This window comes from Leguminivora glycinivorella, chromosome 2 (assembly GCF_023078275.1).
Source record: "Leguminivora glycinivorella isolate SPB_JAAS2020 chromosome 2, LegGlyc_1.1, whole genome shotgun sequence".
Taxonomy (NCBI): Eukaryota; Metazoa; Arthropoda; class Insecta; order Lepidoptera; family Tortricidae; genus Leguminivora; species Leguminivora glycinivorella.
In genome coordinates this window covers 19,797,730-19,823,013 of record NC_062972.1, presented here as the reverse complement: position 1 = coordinate 19,823,013, position 25,284 = coordinate 19,797,730, and the positions used below count along the sequence as shown (strand labels likewise).

Below are 25,284 nucleotides of genomic sequence, written 5' to 3'. Positions count from 1 at the left end.
GTGACTAATGTACTGACTATTGGAAAATAAAACTTGCAAATTATTATACGTTTCTCCATGCAGTTAAACTTTGATTTAACCTAACTTCAATATACCTTTGTGGGGAGATGTTATTAAAATGTAAATAAAAAAGTTTTCCTCAGTGACTTCGTTTATTGATCGTCTTATATTGGTACATTTGGACTACGCTACTCTACGAAAGGTTATAGGCTTATATACACCTACATATGTACAGATATATAATTAGAGTCAGTATCGAAAGCAGTGGGCGAAACAAAGCGTCAAAAGTATTTGCCACCTTCTAATAATATCATAGCAAGTAAGTAGTAAATCTGTAACGAACACTTATCGTACAGAGATATTTTTGAAGCACTTTTTTAAGTACAGCAATGAACTAAGGTGAGCAAGTCAATGTCCGTGTTACGATTACGTACAATTTTACCTACTCGAAAACCAAAGACCCTTTTGCAATGTCACAGGCTGTAATATGGTCCATGTCACCTAACTTAGGTCCAAATCCAAACTGACGCGTTATTTCATCCTTTACTTTTTCATACTGACTTTTAATATACTTATTTTATTATGAAATTAAACATTAGTACATTACCCAATAATGTAATGAATAAGTAATAATTATTAAATTTACTGGTTTTGAGATTATAGTACTAAAAGTACCCAAGTTTTATGGTAAGTACATGACAAAAAACGTGACTGTTTATCGGTGTTTATTGTGTTTTCCTAAATTTGAGTAAAAGTAACGATATCGAGTATTATGCATTCACTAGCTATAAATATTTAAAGTACCTACATAATATCTAATACAATTACGACGGGTACCTGTTTACTTTAGATAGTTGATATCCTTATAAATCTAGTCGTAATATAACAGTAGATTGAGATAAGCAGTAGCAAGAATTTTATTAATATTTCTTAGTATATACATATTATAAAGTATTCTGTATACTTTATTATCGTGAAATACAATAAATTTAACGCTAAACATTCATTGACTTAAAAGTTACCATTATGAAGCATAAATATACAGGCAAATATTCGATAACTTCGGCATATAACTCTGTTAAGACTACTCTACCTGACACATTATTTACAACATAGCGTTACACGCCACATCTGAACACTCTTTCGTATACTAAAGTGGAGGAAACTCCAATATTCTAAAATGTTAAGTACATTTTATCGCGAACACAATTTCTAAATAAGGGAATCCTCCCTCAAGGGAGTCAATACGATCGACGATAAACAATGTCTATTAGGCGAAAACTAGTTTTCGGGAACACTTGCGTAAATAATTAAAATCCAATACCAGAATGCTACGCGTCACAAGCATAGCCAATAACCTGCGTAATTCTGTAGGTAGGGAAAAGCGTCTACGAATTAAACACCCGCGCCTGGCGGGTTGCTGGCAGTGAATGCGATACCTCTTATAATTTTGAAGAAATATTTGATATCAAGGAAAAAATATGTTGTAGGTAAATTATAATCATCACATCAGTATGAATTGATCTAGTTCATCTAGTTGAATTAAATGAAGGTTCATAATTTTTTCAGTAGACTTGTTTTCAAATTGGTCATAATGCAGAGTTTACTGTAAGTATCGACACTATCGACAGTTTCTAATGAATTGTTTGATGGAAAGTCCTAATCAAAATGAAATACTTTAATCTATAAGATCTAGATTGAGAAACGATAAGTACTAAATTTATATAAACCTAGGATGTGAATTGTTGATCTTAGTCTGTATATATAAAATTATTGTTAAAGTCGCTTTTTTAAATGTGAACTAAATCAATCTAACCATCTTGAGCAAACTACAGTCACACTCTACTTATTATTGTTGGTCAGATTTCTTGCGGAAATTATAATTTTCCTAAGTAAGCATTCATATCTAATCACAAGTCCTCAAATCAGCACTTCACAGCACTGTCCAGTGCGGGTACCCCTAGTCGGAGAACTCGGTGTTGGTGTTGTCGGAGCGCGGCGAGGTGCCGGGCGACGGCACGGGCAGCTGCCGGCCGTACATCAGCTCCGCCGGCGGCAGGAACCCCGACAGGTACTCCGGCGGCGGCCGGATCACCGTCGGCAGGTACCCCGTCCCGCTGTACGGGGGCGTCAGGAACCTCCGAGACGGAGAAAACTTAAAACTCTGATTCGACAGTGGCGAGAAAGCAGATTTAGACTGATAATTCTGCATGTAAGGAGGAGATTCTTGTGTCATGTTGTACGCGTTCGTTGGAGGCTCGGTTCCATTTATCATCATTTCCATCGCGGCGACCACATCCCCTTTGCAGCGTGATAGGATAGCTTCGATCTCCTGACGACTCTTCCTCGGGAAAACTTTGATAAGAACGTCAATGGGTGATTTCTGGAATGAAGGCGAACAGTCCTCGGACTGCTCAGGTAACGATTCTTTTCGTTCTCGTCTGAACATTTTGTATTTGAAATCGGGGCTCTCCCACTTGTCGTCCTCTTCCTTTTTGACTGGCGTCGGGTCTTCGGTTCTGGGTGCCTTCATGGAGAGGTTTTCGGGAGTGAGGGAAGTCTCCGACTGGTCCTCGAGTTCTTCTTCCACGTTGAGCTCGTGGTCGGAGGGCGAGCGCGGGGGAGGGGTGGCAAGCGGCGGGGTCTGCGGCGGAGACTTGGACTCGGGCTGCAGGTCCGTGGGGGGCGAGGGGCTGGAGCATACCTCCGTGATCCGTGCACGCTTTTGAGCTGTTGGCAAAGAAAAACTTTCCGTTAATAGTTACTTCAAGTTGACGTACTTTTTTTCAGGATATACCTACCTACTTAGTTAAAACGATTTCTCTCTGAATTTGGATAACCAAATTCATATTATGGTAGATATGAAAACACACACATTACACATGTCTGGTTGTAATAAATCCATGGGTAGGTAACTCAACGAGACGAATTCACATAGTCTAAACCTACCGCTGACTTTACAGAACAAAGACCGTTAAAACGCAATCCTCCCCTTTGTTTTCACCTTGCCTGGCCCACAATAGCACAGTACATATGTTAAACCTCATTGCCCACAATATCGCCGAATCGCGGCGCACTACAGTCGCGCACTCAGTCGCGTCCACTCGCGCGCACCGGTTTAATGACCACCATTGTTTTACAGGGGGAAGGGGCCGATCGGTTAGTTTGGCGGAAAACCGGTGTTGGAGAATTCATTAAAATATTGGGAAAAGTTGAAGACGTTTTACTAATTAATTCTGTATGAGCAGAATTAAGCAAGTGAACGCGTGTATGTTTACTTTGTTATCACGGTTACCTAATGTTTTACCTAGAGTAACGTTCAATTATTGAGAGTTTGATTTTCTAACTGGCGAGATTCTAATGATTTGTGAATACGATACGACATACGACCAACACTGTATCAACCGTATACCGTGTGTTTCTGTAGGTTGTAGAGTCCAGTCAAAGGATATGATTTGATAATAGCTTATTAACGAGTAGAAGAAGTTTTAAAAGACCAAAAGCAACGATATAACACATAATTATCTAGTACAGAAAAAAATATGACAGTTTTATGCTTACAGACGTTTTTTTGAACCCACATCTACCTGATCCTCCGTTGCAAATAACAATATTAAATTCAATTTCAACCTACCAATAAACTGAGCGATTTACATAACATCTTAATAAAACGTAATCGAGACGCGAGCAACTGTTTGATTGTTCGCATTCAGTAAACGAACGAACACCGAATAAAAAGAAACGAAAAAAACCTTTTCACGAGCACAAAGAACGCCCCCACGGATTTCATTAAAATAATACGGTGGTTAGTACAAATATTCACAAAGGAAACACTGGTTTTTGAATTGCTATGTGAAAGAGTTCTTAATACAGATGTCTAATACTTTAGTTTCTGTGCTCTAGCTATCATGCAAATAATGTACATGTATAAACAGTATTCGACCTAACTAATATAAAGGAGCAAAGCATCACAAGGCCTCGATTTGATGGCAACCAATTCAACTAATTACTTCTTTCTACACACTGTGGTACGTACGTACGATCGCGTAGCATACAATTATGTATTGTCTGGAGTGGGTATAGGAAGTGAAATTTTATCATGAAAGTCTTAGAACCAATTCATTCCTGCTCAGAGTAGTTAGATTTTCTACTATGGAATGGAAGTCTTTACTGTTTCGTTTTTGGGTGAATCAACTTTTTCTTGCCTGTTATTGCCATGGTTACGGTCCCCTAAGTCACGCTGGTTTTATGCAAAATTATGCTACTTAAACTATGCAAACATGCATTTTTCTGGCCACTTTGCCACCTAAAATCATGGACTACATGCATGCTTGCATAATTTTGCATAAATCCAGCGTGACTCAGGGGACCGTAACCATGGCGATAACAGGCAAGAAAAAGTTTATTCACCCTTTTACTCACTTTCACATATTGCAATACGATGAAGAATATTTATAATCCAATCAAATATAAAATGTAAAGCGGCTGTGAACAAAGGGCATTAAATGCTGCATGAAACAGAACAGCAGTATGCAGCAGCAGCAGTAAACTGTAGCGGCGTATATCACGAGACAATGGAGGAGATTTACGGCTGGCCCGCGGGTGTTTGTGACGCAGGCGACACGGCACATACGGCGGATGGAGCGATGCTGCGTATTGTTAACGCTACTACAAGAATATATTGTCAGTAGTTGTTACTACTTTTGCCAGTACTCAGTATAGTACTCAAGAACTTCGCAGAAAATGACGAATATACATGCAATTGTGAATTCAGGTATCCGTAGCGGTAACGGCGTTCGACACGTAGCGGCAACGGCACGTAGTTGTTGGTCCAAAGTTGGTGGTGCATGGTCGGTGGTGTTATGTAACATTAAATAGTAGTGTTGATCTTTTATAACATTCATCTACAACACAATATAATGATTTATAGTTAGAACAAGCTCTACATACCATTCTGTAACCACAAAGCAGGACTACAATCATCGCCAAGGCAAATTTCATATGAAAATGTGACGGTTCTAATGAAATCCCAAAATTAATTCGGATGAACTTTAGATTAAGTACTTCTTTTATAATGAAGCTTATTCGATCTGTTTATTTAACTTTATTACGCATTATTATACGTCCAACATGCACCGAGCAATAATTAGGTTACCGAGTAATGTCCGGTGTCGGCGGGCGCGCGGTGTTCCGCATAATTTACGTGCTTGTTCCCGCCGGCGGCCGCGCTGCGCTATTGACGCGCCAGTGTATTGTAAACTGGAGTTATTGCCGCGTGCGAGGGACAAGACTCGATTGTTTGGGCCCGTACAGTCTCTTTGGTCTAATTATCATCGAGCGACACTAATGCATTGAACTTTGGTTAAGTGGATAGTACATACATAGGCACCTATCTATTCTCAAAACATCGGATTTGATTCAATAATCAAAGTTAAAATCAGTATAAAACACTATAAAACGGAGCAATAATTTAGTTCCTGATGTCAATTGATTCAGTGTTTTAGGTCGCTTGTGAAAATAACAATACGTATAGCAAAACAAACACTTTGATGTTGCCAGTGGCGTCATAGTAAGGATTGAGTTAGGACAAACTGAAAATAGCTCATTCTATTTTAAATTTAAAATAAATACTTGGACTTTAAAACAGACTGCGTCAAAGGGCGTTGCGTTAAAAGCTAAACGGTGGAAGGAATTAACGCAAAAACAAAATGAAAAAAGTTAATAGCTTTAAAGTAAAATAACTGTGGAATAACTGAATTGAGAAAAGCTAATTAGTGGGCAGCGGACCTTTCCGAGGGGCGACTTATGCCTAAATAACTCTTATATTTATTTTAACGCTCGAGATCTATATGGGGTTCCTACAACGGTGAATTACGAGTAGACAGAAATTTTGGTAAAATTCCTTACAATTCTAGCATTCAAATGTAAAACCAAAACTAGGGAGCAAAAACGAATCTTAGTGCTCTAAGTACTATCTCAGACTAGGTTTAACATATAAGTTACTTGTACTAAGGGCTAGTTGTATCAACCACATTTGACAGACACATCATCGTCACTCAGCAGACTTCTATGGAACTTCTCATACAATCAAATTTAACGAACGCTTTAACGGTGCCAGACTGTTTGGTGCAACCGGCCCTTACAATGTACAATAGGTACATATATGTATGGCGTGTCTGGTTTTTTGATGGTTTTGCTACAAATATTTACTTCTTCTCTTCTTATCAGGCGAATCTAATTGTATATCTATTAGTAACATTCTTTTTTGACATTTTATTACTTAGTACAATTATTTTAGCTAATAAATTTAATAAATAGTAATTAAACTGTTGCCTCTTATTAAAACTACACCTATCGAAATATAACATTCTTGAGACCCCGAAATGAAAATTCAATTAGTTAGAAGTTCATAAAACATCCCCCAAAAGTGACTTAACCCCTAATTCCCTTCCGTCCATTCTCGAGTGATTAGCGACGCGACAATACCGCCCGGCCCCAGCCAATTGTTGGTGACACCTATTATTTAATACTTATCCACGCAACCCATTTGCAACCTTAAAATTGTTTCAGCGTGGTTGAAATTTCGCTACCGGAACAGTTTAAAGTGGTGACTCCAGCGGAGAAACTTTGAATCGGCGGGTGGTAACAATAAAACCAATTGTTGGGTACCTATTAGAAAAATAGCTTGAACCAATTTCAACTTTAATGTATTAACTCAGAAGTGTTTTTTGAATGTGTTGGCTAGAGTAGTCAGGGTTGCATTCGATTGAGGAATTAGTGTTCTATTACAATGCAATCATACGGTGGGTTGCTGGTAGGGTTGGCAATTTCATTATTTAAATGCCATTCTTTTATTAAAGGATTAAAATTACTACATTTTTTGTTAATAAATTATATAACTAACGAAGGAATACTTAATATGGGATTCATTTTCACTGTTACTGACTAATCGATGTTATTTCAAAACCAGATTTCGAAAACAGCATATAATTCAGGAAAAAAAAAAACCGGCCAAGTGCGAGTCGGACTCGCCCACCGAGGGTTCCGTACAAACTTTCAATGGTTAAAATAATCATACTACTCATACTCATATTCATTTATTCATTCAACGCCATTTTACACGTCAAGATTTGATTTAAAAAAATAATATTCATACAACAATAATACTTAGAGAATAAATAGACAGAAGATTGAAATTACAAAAAGTTAGGCAATATTCACATAAAAAATGCACAAAAATATTTTTCTAATTAGGTAATAAAAAAATTGTCATAAGTGTAGAACGGGTGCTCGACCAGCCAATTTTTTAAGCGATAGGTACTTAAAGTTCGACACACTAGGCGCTTCAACCACATATTGCGGCAATTTATTATAGACGGCAGGGTCCATCACATGTGTTAATTTGACCGTAAATTGGATTTCGCCAATTTACGGTCGATACCTACTAACTTTCCGGCATTTCGAATGTTGTACTTGGAACACATGTTGTTAGTTTTGTCACAGAATATATATTATGTATAATAGTACAAGTACAGAAGGCTCACTCCTTTGATGTTCACAAAATGACGCTATTATAAATTCTTACCTACATTAACAAACGGACCGCACGCGAGCAGCCAACATTGAATTTTTCCCCTCACTAGCTCGGAAACACGTGTTTTGTCCTTTAATACCAGCGGGTAAAAACGCATTTTATCCACTAGTGATTTAAAATTGATAAAAGTAGGTGAATCTAGTAATAAAGATCATTTTCCACCTGTGGAACTACTGGAAGCAGTGATAAAAGAAAATCTTGCAGTACAAAAGGCGGACTTATGCTTTAAGGCATTCTCTACTATGTTGATCTTTCTTTTATGCGGGGGGCTTCGCCCCCCGAGCCCTCCTTTATATGCTCTTAAGGGTCTCAAGAAAACCCTATCCCAACTTATTTTAAATACTACGTTGATCTTTCTTTTATGCGGGGGGCTTCGCCCCCGAGCCCCCCTTATTCATGCTCTTCAGGGTCACAAGAAAACCCTATCCCAACTTACTTTAAATACTACGTTGATGTTTATTTTATGCGGAGGGCTTCGCCCCCCGAGCCCCCCTTTATTTCCTCTTAAGGGTCTCAAGAAAACCCTATCCCAACTTATTTTAAATACTATGTTGATCTTTTTTTTGTGGGGAGCTTCGCCCCCGAGCCCCTGTTTACTTGCTCTTAAGGGTCACAAGAAAACCCTATCCCAACTTATTTTAAATACTACGTTGATATTTCTTTTTTGCGGGGGGCTTCGCCCCCCGAGCGGCCCTTTATTTACTCTGAACGGTCACAAGAAAACCCTAACCCAACTTATTTTAAATACTACGTTGATCTTTCTTTTTTGCGGGGGGCTTCGCCTCCCGAGCCCCCCCTTTATTTCCTCTGGAGGGTCACAAGAAAACCTTAACCCAACTTATTTTAAATACTACGTTGATCTGTCTTTTTTGTGGGGGGCTTCGATCGCCCCTGAGCCCCCCTTTATTTGCTCTTAAGGGTCTCAAGAAAACCCTATCCCAACTTATTTTAAATACTACGTTGATCTTTTTAGTAGTTCCAGTTCATATCTTCCGGCTCCATCATCAGACCTTGAAACCTAATCGTAGTCAAAGTTCATTACAAGACTTTTCTAAGAAACCCAAAAACTACTATGATACGATGTTCTATCATGTAGTTCCAGTTCATATCTTCCGGCTCCATCATCAGACCTTGAAACCTAATCGTAGTCAAAGTTCATTACAAGACTTTTCTAAGAAACGCAAAAACAGCTATGATACGATGTTACATCATGTAGTTCCAGTTCATATCTTCCGGCTTCATCATCAGACCTTGAAACCTTATCGTAGTCAAAGTTCATTTCAAGACTTTTCTAAGAAACCCAAAAACTGCTATGATACGATGTTCCATCATGTAGTTCCAGTTTATATCTTCCGGCTCCATCATCAGACCTTGAAACCTAATCGTAGTCAAAGTTCATTACAAGACTTTTCTAAGAAACCCAAAAACAGCTATGATACGATGTTCCATCATGTAGTTCCAGTTCATATCTTCCGGCTCCATCATCAGATCAGTTCAACAATACCATATTATTGTACTGTCATCAGGCCCCGTAGCCGAATGGCATTTCTCCGACGCCAAACGAAAGCGATACGCCGCTGGCTCTGTCGCGCCAATACGCAAGCGCGATAGAGATAGATATCTACTAGCGCTTCGTTTCGTGAGCGTTTCGTGAGCGATTGTGCCATTCGGCTAGCCACCCTGAACTACATACAGCTGCAAATTATCATTACGCTACGATCCTTGGAAGATGGTTAAATTAGCCTCCGTAGATTCCATTACATAGTTAGTTACATACACGAAGACCTAATAAAAGCGTGTTAATATTAATATTAGCGCCATCTAGCTGAGCCCTTCTTCTGTGTGGTACTGAGGTAAGTACGTTTTATTCTTAGACTTTATCTGTCTATACGGAGTTATATATGTCTTTGACTAGAAGTATAGGTACTCTAATGAGTATTATTGTATTTAGCGCCGTCTCTCGGCAAAATTTACTAAGTAATTTACGCGACTTGAGACTTGTGCGAACCTTTAGGCATGGAAAGTCACATGAAAAGTTGTCGAAACTAATAATAGATGGCGCTGCATTTAAATTTCTTGACTGATAACTCTAATACTAAATTGAATATACTCTAAGGTAGAGCAGAGTCTAATACCTCCGCTTTACAAAAGACCGCAATCAAGTAGCACTAGACTTTACTCATTGTTTTGTTCCTGCCGGTGAGTAAGGCAGCCAGAGCTCAACGAGGGTGCGGTACTCCTTCCTTCCTTCCCCCTCCTTCCTTCGGTCCTTTGAGTCGTCGGCACCCAGGCCCCTTCTAAGTACAGGTTTGTACAAGTTTCTAATGAGTCGAGTCGGCAACGCACATGTGCCACTCCTTGAGTGGCAGGCGTCCATATGTAAAAGTCACCGCTTTCCATCAGGCGGACCGTATGCATGTTTGCCACCTACGTGGTACAAAAAAAAACTCTCGACGAATTCACCTTAAACATTAAAAACTAAATCAAAATCGATTGATTCGTTCGGGAGCTATGATGCCAGACAGACATGTCAAGCGTCAAACCTATTATTATTATAATATTTTTGCGTTGGTGGTTAAAAACAAGAAACCTCCTTCAAAACTATAATAAAACACAACTTTCTATGAAAATCGGTAAAGTGCGAGTCGGATTTCGACATTTCCATACAAAAAGGTCATGAGCGCCTGACAACATGTGATGGCAACGTAAACTAGATTTGTACTTTAAAGATTTTGCGTATATTTTGGAAACTATAAGAGATAGAGCAAATAGACTTCAGATTTTGGTTGTCGGTGGCACAATTTTTTTGTTTTCGTATATATATACCATTTTTTGGACCTATTAGGGCAATATTATGGTCAGTGCAGTTCTAAACAGTCGTAAGCGCCTCTTTTTTAGTAGGAACTTAAGTCATTTTGGCAAATGCTTAAAATTTTTAACAATTTCTAAACAGAAATGAATTTCTTTCTACCTGTCCATGGCGCTCACAAAATTTCAAAACATTTAGTAAGTACTTGCAGCGGCAGTGAGTGAAAAATCTCAATTTGAGTTTTTTTCTCTTAAGTCCGACTTACGCTTGACTGTAGATTTCTAATAGGTTTTCTTGTAATCTACAGGTAGAGGGCTATCTCGTGTATTTTTTTGAAAATTTTACGCTAAGTAGTTTCGGAGATAAGGGGGGAATGGTCATTTTTTGCTTATTTTCTTAAATTACTTCTAAATTACCAAAATAAAAACTATAAAAAAAATATATTTGAGATGCTTATAAAATGCTCTTTCATTTGATATGTAGCACAATATAGTTCTAATAACTTTGATTTTTAATTTTCAATTTTACCCCCCAAAAGTGGCCCCTATGATTAAATTTCGTTTAATTTCATTTAATTATATTACATGTCCGTCTTTGGGCCACTTGTTTACATACGTGTGCCAAATTTCAAGTAAATCGGTCTAGTAGTTTCGGAGAAATCGGCTGTGACAGAGGGACAGACAGACACGCGAGTGATCCTATAAGGGTTCCGTTTTTCCTCTTTGAGGTACGGAACCCTAAAAACAGTTCTATCCACTGATAAATGTACGTGCTTTTGTGATTGTATCAGATGCAAAGGCCAATTCATAGGTATGAGCTTAAGATAATACATAATGATTATATTCTGTAGATGTCATAAAATAAATTATATGGACTTTTAATACTACATTGTTGAACATTTTCCCATATTTCATTTCTTAAAAACTATATGCTAAGTGCATACTAAAATGTATCTAGATCATTTAAAAAAATATCTGCTGTCTATTTTCTCGAACCTTATCGACCCCTAAGTCAGATAATATGTTAATGAAACATATGAAACCATTGCGAAGCACTTCGCATATACTTATCTCTTCAGCAATTTAATTTGGATCTCTGAGCTCGAGCCAACCCTAACGGTAGGGCTGTCGCAAAGCCACTGTATTTAATATAGGGCGAGCGCATCACAATAAACAAATAATCGTAATAAACAGACGTATCCTTTCATTTGAATATCTGCCCTTTAATAATTCTATCAAAAAGGGTGCTTCACGAAGTGTGTTTATCAATATTATACGTCTATTTTGGTGCAACACAATGCATCTGTATTTTATGCAGGAATATTAAATTTCGAGTTTAATAATGATGAATATGTATTGGTAAATGATAATAAATAAGTGGTATTTAATTCGGTAGATGACTAGCGCTAATTATTTCAGCAGGGTGACATTGATCATTATCTGCAAATATTGTACTTGGTATAGTTACGTAACGTAGCTTAGAACAACTCTAGTAAACTACTAAGCTAGGTACCTAAAGGGTATAGATTAAGGTATGACTTTAAGAGCAGAGTCGTGACCGTTATACTTAATTATAAGCCGTGAAGAACGAAACGTTGATTAAAAGAAAGCTTTGCTTGCATTTTCATTACTTAAACCAAACCTAATTTAACTACAAATGTGCTTTACCTACCTAATGTACAAAGTAGAGGTACAATGAATTTTTCACAAACAGCTTCAATTTGAATGAAATCTCAACCTCTCGCAACCCCACAACTGTCAATATCACCGGCCACCTCCGACACTCCACTAACCCTATACATTGTGTACAGATAATGAAAACTAATTAGCAACCGCTCTCGACGTCGCCGCTGGTCGACACAGACCTGCGATCCTAACAGTATCCCTACTTTCCTTGCTAATACATGAGAAAGTGACTCTTTGTTACATTTTCACGTTTAAAAATAGGTGTAACTACAGATTTTTCACTAAGAATTTGTATGAAATCCCAACCTCTCGCAAACCCCACCGCCGACAGCCACAACTGTCAATATCACTGGCCACCTCTGCAGACACTCCAGCAACCCTATACAATGTGTAATTTGTGTACAAATAATGAAAACTAATTAGCAACCGCTCTCAACGTCGCCGCTGGTCGACACATACCTACTTTCCTAATAGTACCCCTACTTTGTTTGCTAATAAATGTTAAAGTTACAACTTTCTATAACATTTTTACGGTTTTATAGGTGTAGGTAAGTACAGATTTTTCACTAGGAGTGACAATTTGAATGAAATCCCAACCGCTCGCAACCCCACCGCCGTACAGCCACAACTGTCAATATCACCGGCCACCTCCGACACTCCACTAACCCTATACATTGTGTTCTGATAATGAAAACTAATTAGCAACCGCTCTCGACTCGACGAAGCGCCCGCCGCCGCCGGACGGCATACACATTCATAAATAAATATTAAACACTTTATATGTATTATTAAAGTGACTCCACATATTTGTATTTTTTACACGCTGCAGTTACTTAGTTTTAATTTATGTTATATTATGCCTTACAAACATTTTTACTGAATCAGACAGTTCAGACAAGCAGTATGCTTGTTTGCTGTAGACGACGTGGTATCAAAAATGAATGTATTAATAAAGGTGTACGTCTACGCAATCTTGGCATCGGCTCGTACTCGCTAGACTCAAATTAAAAAACAAAGAAAATGTTCAAATGACTTGGTTAACGTCTATTTAAATATGTGTCTGTGGGCGGCCCGCCGGTCATGGCACCCTCGACCAGTTATTGTTTCCGCGGAGGGTGATTTTACAAACAGATTAATAAGTTAGAAATCGCAACCCTAAACGTTCTTCAGATAAGAAACTAAGGGTTGTACATAACCTACTCTGTCTACACAGTAAACAATTTTTAATGTTTTTATTTTACATCAATCATTTTAATAGGTATCACAAAGTTCCTACTCTTATAGCATTTTTCGTACTGTAGCATGGCTGGATTGGTCAGTTCACGCAGTTATATGCTTACAGTTTATATTAACTTGAAAGCGTAGCATACTAGGTATTTATTGAGATGATACATGTCACCGTACCCAAGCTTTGAGAAGAATACTTTTAATACGTATATATAGGTATAAAATTGTTAGGCAGGATAATAAAATTAAACTACAAAACAATAAGCAGGTAGAGGAGCATTCGTTTTTTGGGTAGTCTAATAGTCGTTTATAAACTGCGATGAATTCTTTTTTGCTCTCAAATAAAAAATCATTCGCAGAATAGCATTTTATCTATGGCATCTTTTTACTCTCCCTACATATAAAACTTTCAATAGGCATTCCACAGTCTTCGCAAACACTGATTGTATGAAACAATATGATTACATCCCCTGTAATACGACGCGCGCAATCAAAAACAAAACAAACACACAGACGAAGAAAGCGCTGAAAAATTTAATAAAAACGGAGAAGCCCCGTGTATTGCGTTACACGAATCAATCGGTGTATCGGTTACAAGGAAAGGGGATGTGATAAAAATACTGTTTTCCGGACAGGTCGAGGAGTGTTCTGCATCGATAGCATGGTCGCGCGATAGACTATCGCACTTACAAATAGTGCGAAAGGGTCAGCCTGATGTTATGTTATATCATTTATCGCGCGAATATGATTACTTGCCTGAACAAGAAAGTGTTCACGCGTTAAGGACAAAATCGAACCAGTAGGCCTAGCACATGATGACCGTGGGAGTATGTCGCCGCGATATAGATGACACGTCTTCTTCTAATTGTATTAATGACATAAGGACGGGTAGTCTATCTCGCGGCAACATACTCTCGCGGCAATCATGCGCTAACCCTGCAGAGCAAACTAAGTTGGCATCGATTTTAATAACCTCATAAGTGGTAATATTTTAAACCTGAAAATTATACAAAATTGTGACGTTTAATAAATAACAGACGCCTTGGCGGTTTAATCTAATGCTAATATATAGCTTTAGGTTAGTAAACGGATAATGGATATGTTATTTGACTGCAATTTATTTCTTCGACACAGAAAGTGGAAAAGGAAAACAAATTAGACAGAAATAAGTTTAGTAGCTGTTAGTTCAAAGATACAAATGTAGATCTACCAAGTCTATCTCCTCGCATATCAAACGCAGCGGCCCTCAGGCGTCTACGCGTCTGTCGATTACTGAACCATTAACCTCACCGAAATTGGAGAGCTCGTGAGCACCCTACCACAAATAGACAGCCTACCATTGACCCGAACCTTACCCTAAGAACAAACAATATAAGGTTCAAAATAAAATATGCAACCTCACGGTTAAATGGCGAGCTCGAGAGACTAACAGAACAATCTAAAGCGATTTCTAGCAACTTAGAAATAAGGTGGTTTTCTTATATTGAAGACCGTTTTAAGGATGTAAAACATCTCTTGCCCGTTTTAACAGTGATTCCAATTGAGTTTTTTTTTCTATTTTTACACAAAAAGGTTTCAATAAACGTTGGCCAGCGGATCTGGAGAGCTATCGAGTGTCCTTATTTTTCTTTGCACGAGTTCGGGATCATTATAACAAGTTCTGAACAAGTAATACGATAAGGGTATATTTGTGTGTACAAGTAAGTGTGTTTTTTCAATTGTACACTTTAACTTCTTTATAATTATTGCTGGAATACGTCCCTTAGAAGAGGTATCATTCAGTGACCTACTAGCTACCATAATTAGGATTAGCAAATATGAAATGCTCAAAAAATATCAGGATGTTTCAGTAAATGCTTCTCTCACAAATTACTCTTTTTTTTAAATACATTTAAACTGATCATTTTTAGGCATGAGTAAGTTCAGGACTATATAAGTAGTAGTATATGAAACATGAGGTGTAATCGAATTTTAATTTATTCGATCAGTTTTAGATACCTATGAACTTGATTGGTCAATGTTGAATAAAATTAAAAGTGACAGTTTTGGTTGCGTAACAAGAAAAACTTTAGACACAGACAAATCACATTCGAGTATGCGTGTCCTTAACTAGGTCAGATGACAAAATCTGAAAATTCTATTTCGACATCTTACTATCTCTATAATAATAAAAGGTAAAGGTAAGGCTCAAGGGACTCAATTACAGCAAAACCCTCAAAGCATAACATTTAGACGCAACCCTTTGCTGACCGAACCGAACGAACTCCAGAATTCATTATACCACCACAATAGAAACCCAGGTTGCATCCTGCTCTCGAGAGCAGGAAAGAAGATACGATATCGAATAAGAGGAAGCAAGATAAATAGGTATAACTCACAAGTGCCACTTGAAATATAAATGGTAGCGGATTGTGAAGGAGAGGGTTGTATCGTAGTCGCTGTAGTTGGAAAGGGTAGGATGATAGCGCGTGAGTGGATGACCGTTCTAGATTTCAGTTTGTGGTTGAATGGAAATGAGAAAATTGGTATTTAAGTAAAATGTTTTTAGATAGAAAAAACTTTCATAGTCCAAACGACGACTTTTTAAAAACTATCCAATTCCTGACGCATTTGTAGAAAAAAATGTTTCATTGTTCTGAACGACTATTGAGTTACTGTGGACATTTGCGGTGTAACCAGACACCGTTGGTGACATTTGGAGCTTTTACCCTAATTTACTTGGGATGACGATTTGGGCTAAATTAGGGTAAAAAAGCATTATGCTCCACTGACTAATGTGTAATTGTTGTTGTGTAATTCTAATGTGTAATTGTACTAATTGTGTACGTAGACTTCGTAGAACCATATTTATTTTGTTGGATAATTTATTAAAGGTGTACCATTGTACTTTGCTAGTTGATTAGGATTTAGGGCTGGTTGAACGCTGCTCGAAATGACAATCTAAAACCAACTACATATTAGTTTAAATCTAAAAATTCAGCCACCTTTTGGGGGTTCACATCAACTTGCGTACGCGAATGCGTTGCACGAATCCATTCTTCACTTGAAGTCGCACTAGATCATATGATGTCTAGCACACTATCATGCCATTTAAAACCGTTCGAGATAAAGTATCCATACTAATATTATAAATGGGAAAGTGTGTGTGTCTGTTTGTTTGTCCGTCTTTCACGGCAGAACGGAGCGACGAATTGACGTGATTTTTTATGGAAATAGTTGAAGGGATGGAGAGTGACATAGGCTACTTTTTGTCTCTTTCTAACGCGAGCGAAGCCGCGGGCAAAAGCTAGTAAAAAATAAAACATTTATTCATAGATTGTAGACGTAGAATAGTACCAAATATCGCAATTAAATTGACCTGGCAATTGAAGGTCAATCGCCGTTCAACCCTACACCACAGTTAATGCTAAATCAATGGCGCGGCCTCCCCCCGCTCGCCACCCCGCCCCGCACTCGCCCCGAGGGTTGCCAGCGTTTATATTGATGCCGATTCTATTGAGAACCGATTTAATTGGTGTGGGTGGTGAAAGTGCTTTGTGTAAGTGCATCTGTTGGTTTTTGCCTAAAACGGTTTTTTAAACCGTGATTTATATGTAAGGAATTATTTAAACTATCATTAAAAAATTAAATTTAAAATAAATCAATACCTAATGGTAATTGAATTATAATAAAATAGCTTTTTAGGTTTGGTTTAATTCTACTATTGGGATTATTCATTTATCAAATTAGTATTTTGTGAAGAACCTAACTATGTATTTAGATTTTAGATACATTATTCTTGATCAATATTTTGATACATGCAAATTCATAGATCGTCGAATAAAGAAAAAAAAAGAGCGAAATTACACCTAAGTACTTAAGTATGCATTAGTTGGAACGGCATGCTGAGATTAGACCATTTCGTAGCACCTCCTTCTTGTTCATGTCTTCTTATTTGTAACGTTTATTTTGTGTGTGTGTGTGTGTGTTAACAAATAACTGCATTCTATTCTATTCTATTCATGCATATGCTTAATCGGCAAAGGTTGGAGGTACCTAGGTATAAATGTAAGCTGCAAGTAAAATCCTCTTATGAAGTTAAAAGATAGTTACAAAGAAAAAATACTGGGAAAAATAACTGCCAGTACTCCAATCGAATTATTATGTTTCTCCAGACGATTCATATTAATACCAACTTAGTCGTATCGGCGTTACAAAGGTAAATAAGCGTTAATAAGGTGGCACATCCCCTTCGAGGCGCCCCGCCGCGGCGCAAAACAAAATTAATCTTTCGGAGAGATAATACAGCGGAGGATTAAAGGTAATTCCATTTGATATTGGGTTGTGTACCCTCTCTGTTAGAGTGAGAATATCGGGTTGTAAATTGTTAATAATGTGGGAAACGTGCTTGACATTTTCTAAGTGGATCATCTCTGAAAGATGCTATAAAGATAAACTTGGAATAGGGTAAACTAGCCTCATTCGGTGACACGCCTAAGACCGTTTTCACATTATCCGATCCGATATCAGATATCGTAAGGATTTCAATAGAAAAAATCCAAGATGGCCCCTGTAATGTATGGAATATCGGTCCGACATCTGATATCGGATCCGATAATGTGAAATCGCACTAATTCGGTGATACAAGCTTTGAAGCACTATTTGTCGATTTTTGGCTGTTTCACCGAGATAGGCGTGTCACCGAATAAGGCGAGTTTACCCTAATTAAAAAGTGGATAAACTGCTGTCTTGTGCGCTACCATATTGACAAGGCCATTGCAGTTAAATTGCTGTCAAATTCTATAACTCTGCCTACCCTGTCTAACATTGCCTGGCTCGGAAAGTAATTCTTTGCCGAATACTCTGAAAGGCATTTATTTATAATAAGCCAATGTTAGATTAAAATTAAAACACATATTTCGTGGAGAACTACTATTTTCGAGTCAGGTAATGTTAGGTAGGGTGGACAGAGTTTGAGGATATGACAGAATGACATGCACTATGCGAACAGTGACGAACACCAGGCAGGCAAGTAATATCAGGCAGACAAATAAAACATCTGTCGGTCCCTATCGCACTTACAAATAGTGCGATAGGGACGGCCAGATGTTTTATCATTTATCGCGCGACCATACTTGCCTGTCTGGACTTCTACCATCACTAAAATATATAAGTAAGTTCTTTAAAACGTTCTCCGGAGATTGGGATCTATGGGGAATAATGGGAATATTCTCAAAAAGAAACTAGGTAACCAATAAAAACAGAAAACATAGTCGAGAACGGCACAACTAAGGCAGCGTTCCCACTTAAGCGTCGCGTGTCTCGGGGCGCGCAACGGACGTCTCCGCCACGCCGCCTGAATGCAATTCAAAAAACGTCTCCTCAGTACATTTTGTATAGGAAGGACGTAAGACGCGCCCCCCGGCGTGGCACGGACGTCCGTTGCGCGCCTCAGAACATGCGTCGCTTAAGTGTGGCCGGTACCTAAGACTTAAATTTGACGACCGGTCTGGCCTAGCGCGTAGTGACCCTGCCTGCTACGCCGCGGTCCTGGGTTCGAATCCCGGTAAGGGCATTTATTTGTGTGATGAGCACAGATATTTGTTCCTGAGTCATGGATGTTTTCTATGTATATATTAGTATATTATATATATCGTTGTCTGAGTACCTGCAACACAAGCCATCTTGAGCTTACCGTGGGGCTCAGTCAATCTGTGTAAGAATGTCCTATAGGTAATATTATTATTATTAAATCAAATAATATCTTTGAAGGCGATGTAGAATATTAACTTGTAAATAACCGAAAGCAACCCGGAGGCAACACTGAAGTTCCATAAAATGACACCATGTCACCATTTTAATGGCAATATCGCCATGACGACGCGCATACCAACGGAAGAAGGTGTGTGGTGCAAATCACAGGATGGCGCGAAATAAAAAGTGATTCTACGGGAGATATCTCCAGACCCCCAGACCAGAAGTTTCATAATGTAGAGGTAGTTTAGCTCATAACGGATTGGATAAGAAGGGTAGTAGTTAACATATAATTATCTTTTGTTTTAAATGCCCTACGATGGGTCCTTCATCATTTCCTGTGTGAAGGTATAACTTTGATTACTAACGTATCGTACACGGACTTAAGTAGGTATAGTAGTAGGACAAGGTATACCATTAAGGCAATAGTAGCGATAAAGAGAGATCATATTCAAATAGCGACATATTATGTCATTATTATCATCAGACATGAGTGCTCGTGGCGGCTTCGGCAACGCGATATATTAACGTGAGTATATGTCTTACGAAAGTTTAACGTATACCTAGTATTTTCTACTGTTGCATGCGTAATTTATTTGTTAGACTAGATAATTCTGGGAGCTTGCTCTACATATGTTTGACACATGTTTCTACCCCTGGGGGTGTTCACTACCCCCATAGTGCCAACACCCGCTGCCGCTTATACCCCGCACCAGCCCTCTAGGACGCCTCGGCACGCGCTATTGCGGTTACTATTGCAGCCAGCGACTGTGGTTATTGCGTTATATTACTCTTATAGCGCGATGGCGGCATTCCTCCCATATTCAGCGAGGTGGGACGTGACCGTTATGAAAGAATTCTAGTGAGGGTGGAGGTTATTGTTGTTACATACAAGGGATAGGTATTAAAGCGTAATGAGGTCACCTTATTCTTTATTGAACGTCTGCTGTAATTTAAAAGTATTTCGACTCCAGAAACCAGCGATTTAGAGTATACAGCGTGGCCAACATTTTGACCAAGAAAATGTAACATACTTGAAGTTAGGAACTTTTTTTTCGCGTCTTGTACAATCAACTATGTAGGATAAAATAAAACAAGAAACGAAATGCGCTCTATTACCCCGATTAACAAATCTTGAGTCTTTGATCTCACAAAAACACCAACCTTGTCTAAGTACGTTCTCTTAAACTGCCGACCCTCTTAAAAACCCCGTTTGCAACCCCCACAACACGTTGCCAGTTAGAACGCTTTCAGGCCGTGAGCGTTTGCACGAAACGTGTTATTTCCATTGACACAGTAGGCGAAACAAGTTCATAAGCATGAAAAGCTTAAGGCTGTCGCGAGTCATCAGCGCGGTAGGTGCGAGGCAACCACTGCTGGCTATGCTGTAGCGAAGCGAAGCTATTGTGTTTTGGGACATTATATTTACATTTAATGAGAGAAGAAGAGAACAGGGTGAAAGTGCACATCATAAGGGTAAAATGGGAAGGAAAGGAAGGTCAGGATCAATACTTATAGGCACCTGAATCTAGTGAATTGCATGCCCAGTTATCCACCCTGGTGGATTGGTCATAGAGATCGGGTGGCGAGGACCTATTGGCACAATAGCTCCCTTTGTACCGTCGGAACATATACCTTATACACTCTCATAGACTCGTTTTCTCATTTCTAAACTTGAGATTAGATATGTCTATACATAATCACGCCCCCTGGCAGTGAATGATTATGATTAGGTATAATAGGTATACTGATTGGATGATATTTACATCATAGGATGTATGATATTTATATTATACCAAATATGAAACGGATTAACTTTGCAAACCAGGGAAGTTTTTTCTATAGTAATAATTAACTATCTGATACTTTTTTTATCCTATGAGAGAGTCCTTATTTTTAACCCCCGACGCAAAAACGAAGGGGTGTTATAAGTTTGTCGTGTCTGTCTGTGTGTATGTCTGTCTGTCTGTCTGTCTGTCTGTCTGTCTGTCTGTCTGTCTGTGGCATCGTAGCTCTCGAACGGATGAACCGATTTTGATTTCGTTTTTTTTCTCTGAAAGCTGAATTAGTCGGGAGTGTTCTTAGCCATGTTTCATGAAAATCGGTCCACTAGGTCGCGGTCGGGGGTTTTTTCAAAATTTTAAATTTTGTTATTTTGTAGAAATATTTATGTTCTAGCGTCGCTTCGGCAATAGTGCACACGACGGCCACAAGAATATTTGAAAGAAACTCGCAAGAGGTTAAATGCAATTAACTGGTGACCTGCCACGCGCGTAATTTGCGTGGACATAGAGCGGAGGAAATATTAACATTACATACAGAATCGAACTATTGGATATTTACCTTACATTTCACTTACACACGAGTCTCATTCGTTTTCTGCTGCGTTCATTGGCGACGCGTCGAATCGCATTCAAATGTATGAGAACTGGATTCGACGCGGCTCGATTCGTCTTAGTGGCTACTGTGGCCAGGCTTCAGAGAACCATACCATAGACAGTTTTATTTTCATGTTTGCACTCAAACTGCATATTCAAAATGGTAGGTGGTCCACGACTAGATAACTAAGATCAATCAATCAATCAATCAATCAATCAATCAATCAATATCTTTATTGCTTACTTTTACATAAAAGTATAACGTATGACATGAAAATTGGTATATTACATCGCTATTTATATAGATATAACTACTTATTTCTATGAATGGACGTAGAAAGTATAGCGAAAGCAAGCTACCCTCCGTACTAGTATAATACTGTATTACGGCAAGCCAATCCAATCCATCTCCAATTTATCTCTGCGTCGGCCATTCGACCCGGTCGCTCATGATTTGGAGGCGAGTTTCCGATTGACTCGATTTGCGGATTTAAAGGGAAGAAGCTGTAAAGTACCCCGCACCTCCACCATGTAAGAGAGTCGGCCTATCAGTGGAGAGCATCCAAACATTTAAACAACGCTTTGAATCAATATTTTTTTATATTTTAGGAGCTAAGTACAACCGTTCACTCTCAATCGCTGCTTCTATATGAATGCCCCATTGAAGTGTCTGTTTTCCTTGACGTTCTTATACTGTTCCAATTTTAAATCAGGGACTGCCAGTCAGCGACCATGACTGCTGTAAAAGGTTTCATTCTGAATGCGAAACCTCTTACAGTACCTCCTCCCTTTCTGCCCGCGGTCCATTATGTCAGTTTTAGTGACTTCGTGTAAGAAATTGATTTTATACAGTACCAAAACCCTTATAAGGAATGAAAGCAGGCTAGCTGCATAGTTATTAAAAGGAAAAACAAAAATAGTTTTACTTGCAGAAAAAAAAAAGTGCGCGCGTGTGTGTGTGTGTGTGTGTGTGTGTGTGTGTGTGTGTGTGTGTGTGTGTGTGTGTGTGTGTGTGTGTGTGTGTGTGTGTGTGTGTGTGTGTGTGTGTGTGTGTGTGTGTGTGTGTGTGTGTGTGTGTGTGTGTGTGTGTGTGTGTGTGTGTGTGTGTGAGCACATGGAAATCCCGACAGTCGACAGAATAAACAGTAAGAAAAAGCATAAACAGTTAACAGTATAAAACAGTGCACAACAGGAACAAACTTCACCAGCTAAATAACAGTCGGTTTTTTGTTCAATTAAGGGTTGCCAGTCATGAAGTCATGATAAAATCTGGAGTAATAATTCAGTATCATCATAATTCAGTTGTTTGAGATACGTAGTTACAGCATTTTTGCAACCTCTGCTGGTGTACTTCTGCAGGTCAATATGTTTAGCTAAGCGGTTATACAAGAAGGGCCCCAAGAAGAATTGAAAGTTGTGTCCGAACTTCGTTTTACAAGGTGGAATACTAAAAACTCGATCTCGTCGTCTTTGGAGAGTTCTTACACCAGAAATATCCCTGTGCTGTCTACAAACCAGCGCCGCAATGAATAGCTGTCTGACAGTAAGTGCATTAAATTCCTTATAAATAAGAGCTGTAGGATAACTTCTTTTTTTAGAAGTGGAAACCTTGATAATCGCACGCTGGGCGCGCTCAACTTTTATCAGATGAGATTTCTTGGCTGCACCCCACGCTTCAATGCCATATGTAAGTATGGATTGACACAAAGCGAAATAAACACTTTTTACCAACGGTTCTCCTAGGTGCTTAATATTTTTAAAAATGTATATTAGTTTTATTACTCGTGTTGAGAGTAAGTTGATCTGAGATATCCAATTTAGGTTTTGATCAATAAGAAGTCCTAGGTACTTTGTTTCACTTGCTGACTCTAATCTATAGCAACCACAAGGCGATGTGAAAGGGTAAGCACACGAGTGCGCCTTGATACCGAAAGTATTATCTGGTTGAGTGGAATTCCTTATACTAAAAGTAATATATTTAGTTTTATCAAGGTTCAGAGATAGAGTATTGAATTTGAGCCACTCCATCACTTTAGCTAAGCCTAATTCTGTATTGATTTTAACCTCGTCCCATGAAGATCCATGAAAGATTAGAACAGTGTCATCGGCAAAAGTGATAATGTCCGCATTGTGTAATTGTAGTTGGCACAACCCGTCGATAAAGATAAGAAAGAGGGTAGGACCTAGCACGCTTCCTTGCGGCACTCCAAAAGTTAGAGGTTGCACATCACTCATATATTCACCCACCCTGACAGTCTGTGTTCTTCCGCTGAGGTAACTATTAAATAATCGTAAAGGAATTCCTCTGACACCAAGATGTTCCATTTTGTTTAGAAGTGTTGGGATATGGACAGTATCAAATGCTTTGGCTAAGTCTAAGAAGACTCCCAAGCATTTAGTATTAGAGTCTAGTTTACGGGATATTAGACCAACAACGTGATTTATAGCATCTGTAGTGGAGATGTGCTTCCGGAAGCCATACTGATTTTGTGAAATAAACCTGTTTGATTCTAGATAGTGCAACAGACGTTTGTTCATAACCTTTTCTAGAATCTTTGCTAGCGTAGGGAGAAGAGAAATTGGGCGATAATTATTAATACTGCTCTTGTCACCCGATTTGTAAATGGGAATCACAATAGAACTCTTAAGTGCATCAGGGAAGACACCAGTTGCCAGAGCCAGGTTGCAGATATGAGCTATGGGCTGAGATATGGAATCCACGCAGAGCTTAAGGAACGAAGACGAAATTCCGTCCCATCCTGTAGAATTGCTATTCTTTAGGGATAATATAAGTGCTTTGATTTCCGTCGCATCAGTTGGAAGCAAGACAATTGAGTTCATGGGGCTCATATAGTAATTATTAGTAGACGGTGAATTATTAAGGTTTGGCAGCATTTTCTCAGCAAGATGACTGAAAGTAGGTATTTGTTGAATTTATAATTTTTCTTTCAAAGTAAGTGCTTGGTCGTAGAAAAAGTATGCAACGGTGTTTAACTGAGTCAAAAAATGATCGTGGCGTCTTTATTAACAATTTTCGGCTTCGCCTCAAATTGTTACCCACGCCACTGACCTTTTTTGACCTCTTTTAACCACCAGTTGCATAAAATACTATTTACTACATATTTGTATTTCGAACACTCTTAACAAGTTTTTTATAACTGTCATATTATCTTCCTTCACTTCTCGCTATAAACTAGTTCAATGTGGTCGAATTATTTTATGTAAATAAATCTATTCCTTTTTACTCTGCATTTTTTTCTAATATCTAGAAGATTACGGCCCGAGATTCGTCAACTGATTTAGCATCATTTTCTGAGCATGCTTCGTAGAGAAGAGAGGTGAAACACGTGTGGAGTTTTGTATTTTTGGTGACGGTATGTGGTAATAATTACTTGCGTATTTATTTTTGCGGTGGGAAGATGTATAAAACACGCAAATAAGTATAACGCCTTATCACTAATTGACTATCACGTTATCTATTTGCGGATAAAGTAAAGTAACCTTCAAATTTTTATTATGATCAATTTCCGCAAAGTAACTCCTGATTCTATCGATTTATCTCATTATGAATTGTAATAGAATGAAGTAAGATATATTTGTGTACGTATAAGAAAGCCCAACTCCTCCCCTGTGGTAGAAAAATGAGTGAACAAAGCGCAAAGAGTAAAAAGTCGCTTCTAGCAAGCAATGTGCCGTGCATCGGGTGTTTAATTAGAAACCTGGGTCTCGACTTGCGCACACAGTATCAAGTCTCGAATACAACTGTGTGGAGACGACTTTTTGTAAATGTAAATTGTAATCTTTTATGATCAAACTATTAAATAAGGTGTAAACGGAAAAAAGGTAACAATATCATAT

General features: G+C 38.5%; 1 protein-coding gene across 2 annotated transcripts in view; it reads right to left on the bottom strand.

Moving 5' to 3' along the window:
- Window positions 1-138: 138 nt before the first annotated feature.
- The window catches only part of LOC125242357 (doublesex- and mab-3-related transcription factor A2-like), a 32,215-nt gene continuing 7,069 nt past the window's right edge, over window positions 139-25,284 (bottom strand). For both annotated transcript variants that reach the window (XM_048151137.1, XM_048151138.1), the window contains exon 4: window positions 139-2,730. In XM_048151137.1, the coding sequence (XP_048007094.1) occupies window positions 1,961-2,730 (770 nt within the window). In that variant the 3' untranslated portion in view covers window positions 139-1,960. The remainder of the gene's footprint in view (window positions 2,731-25,284) is intronic.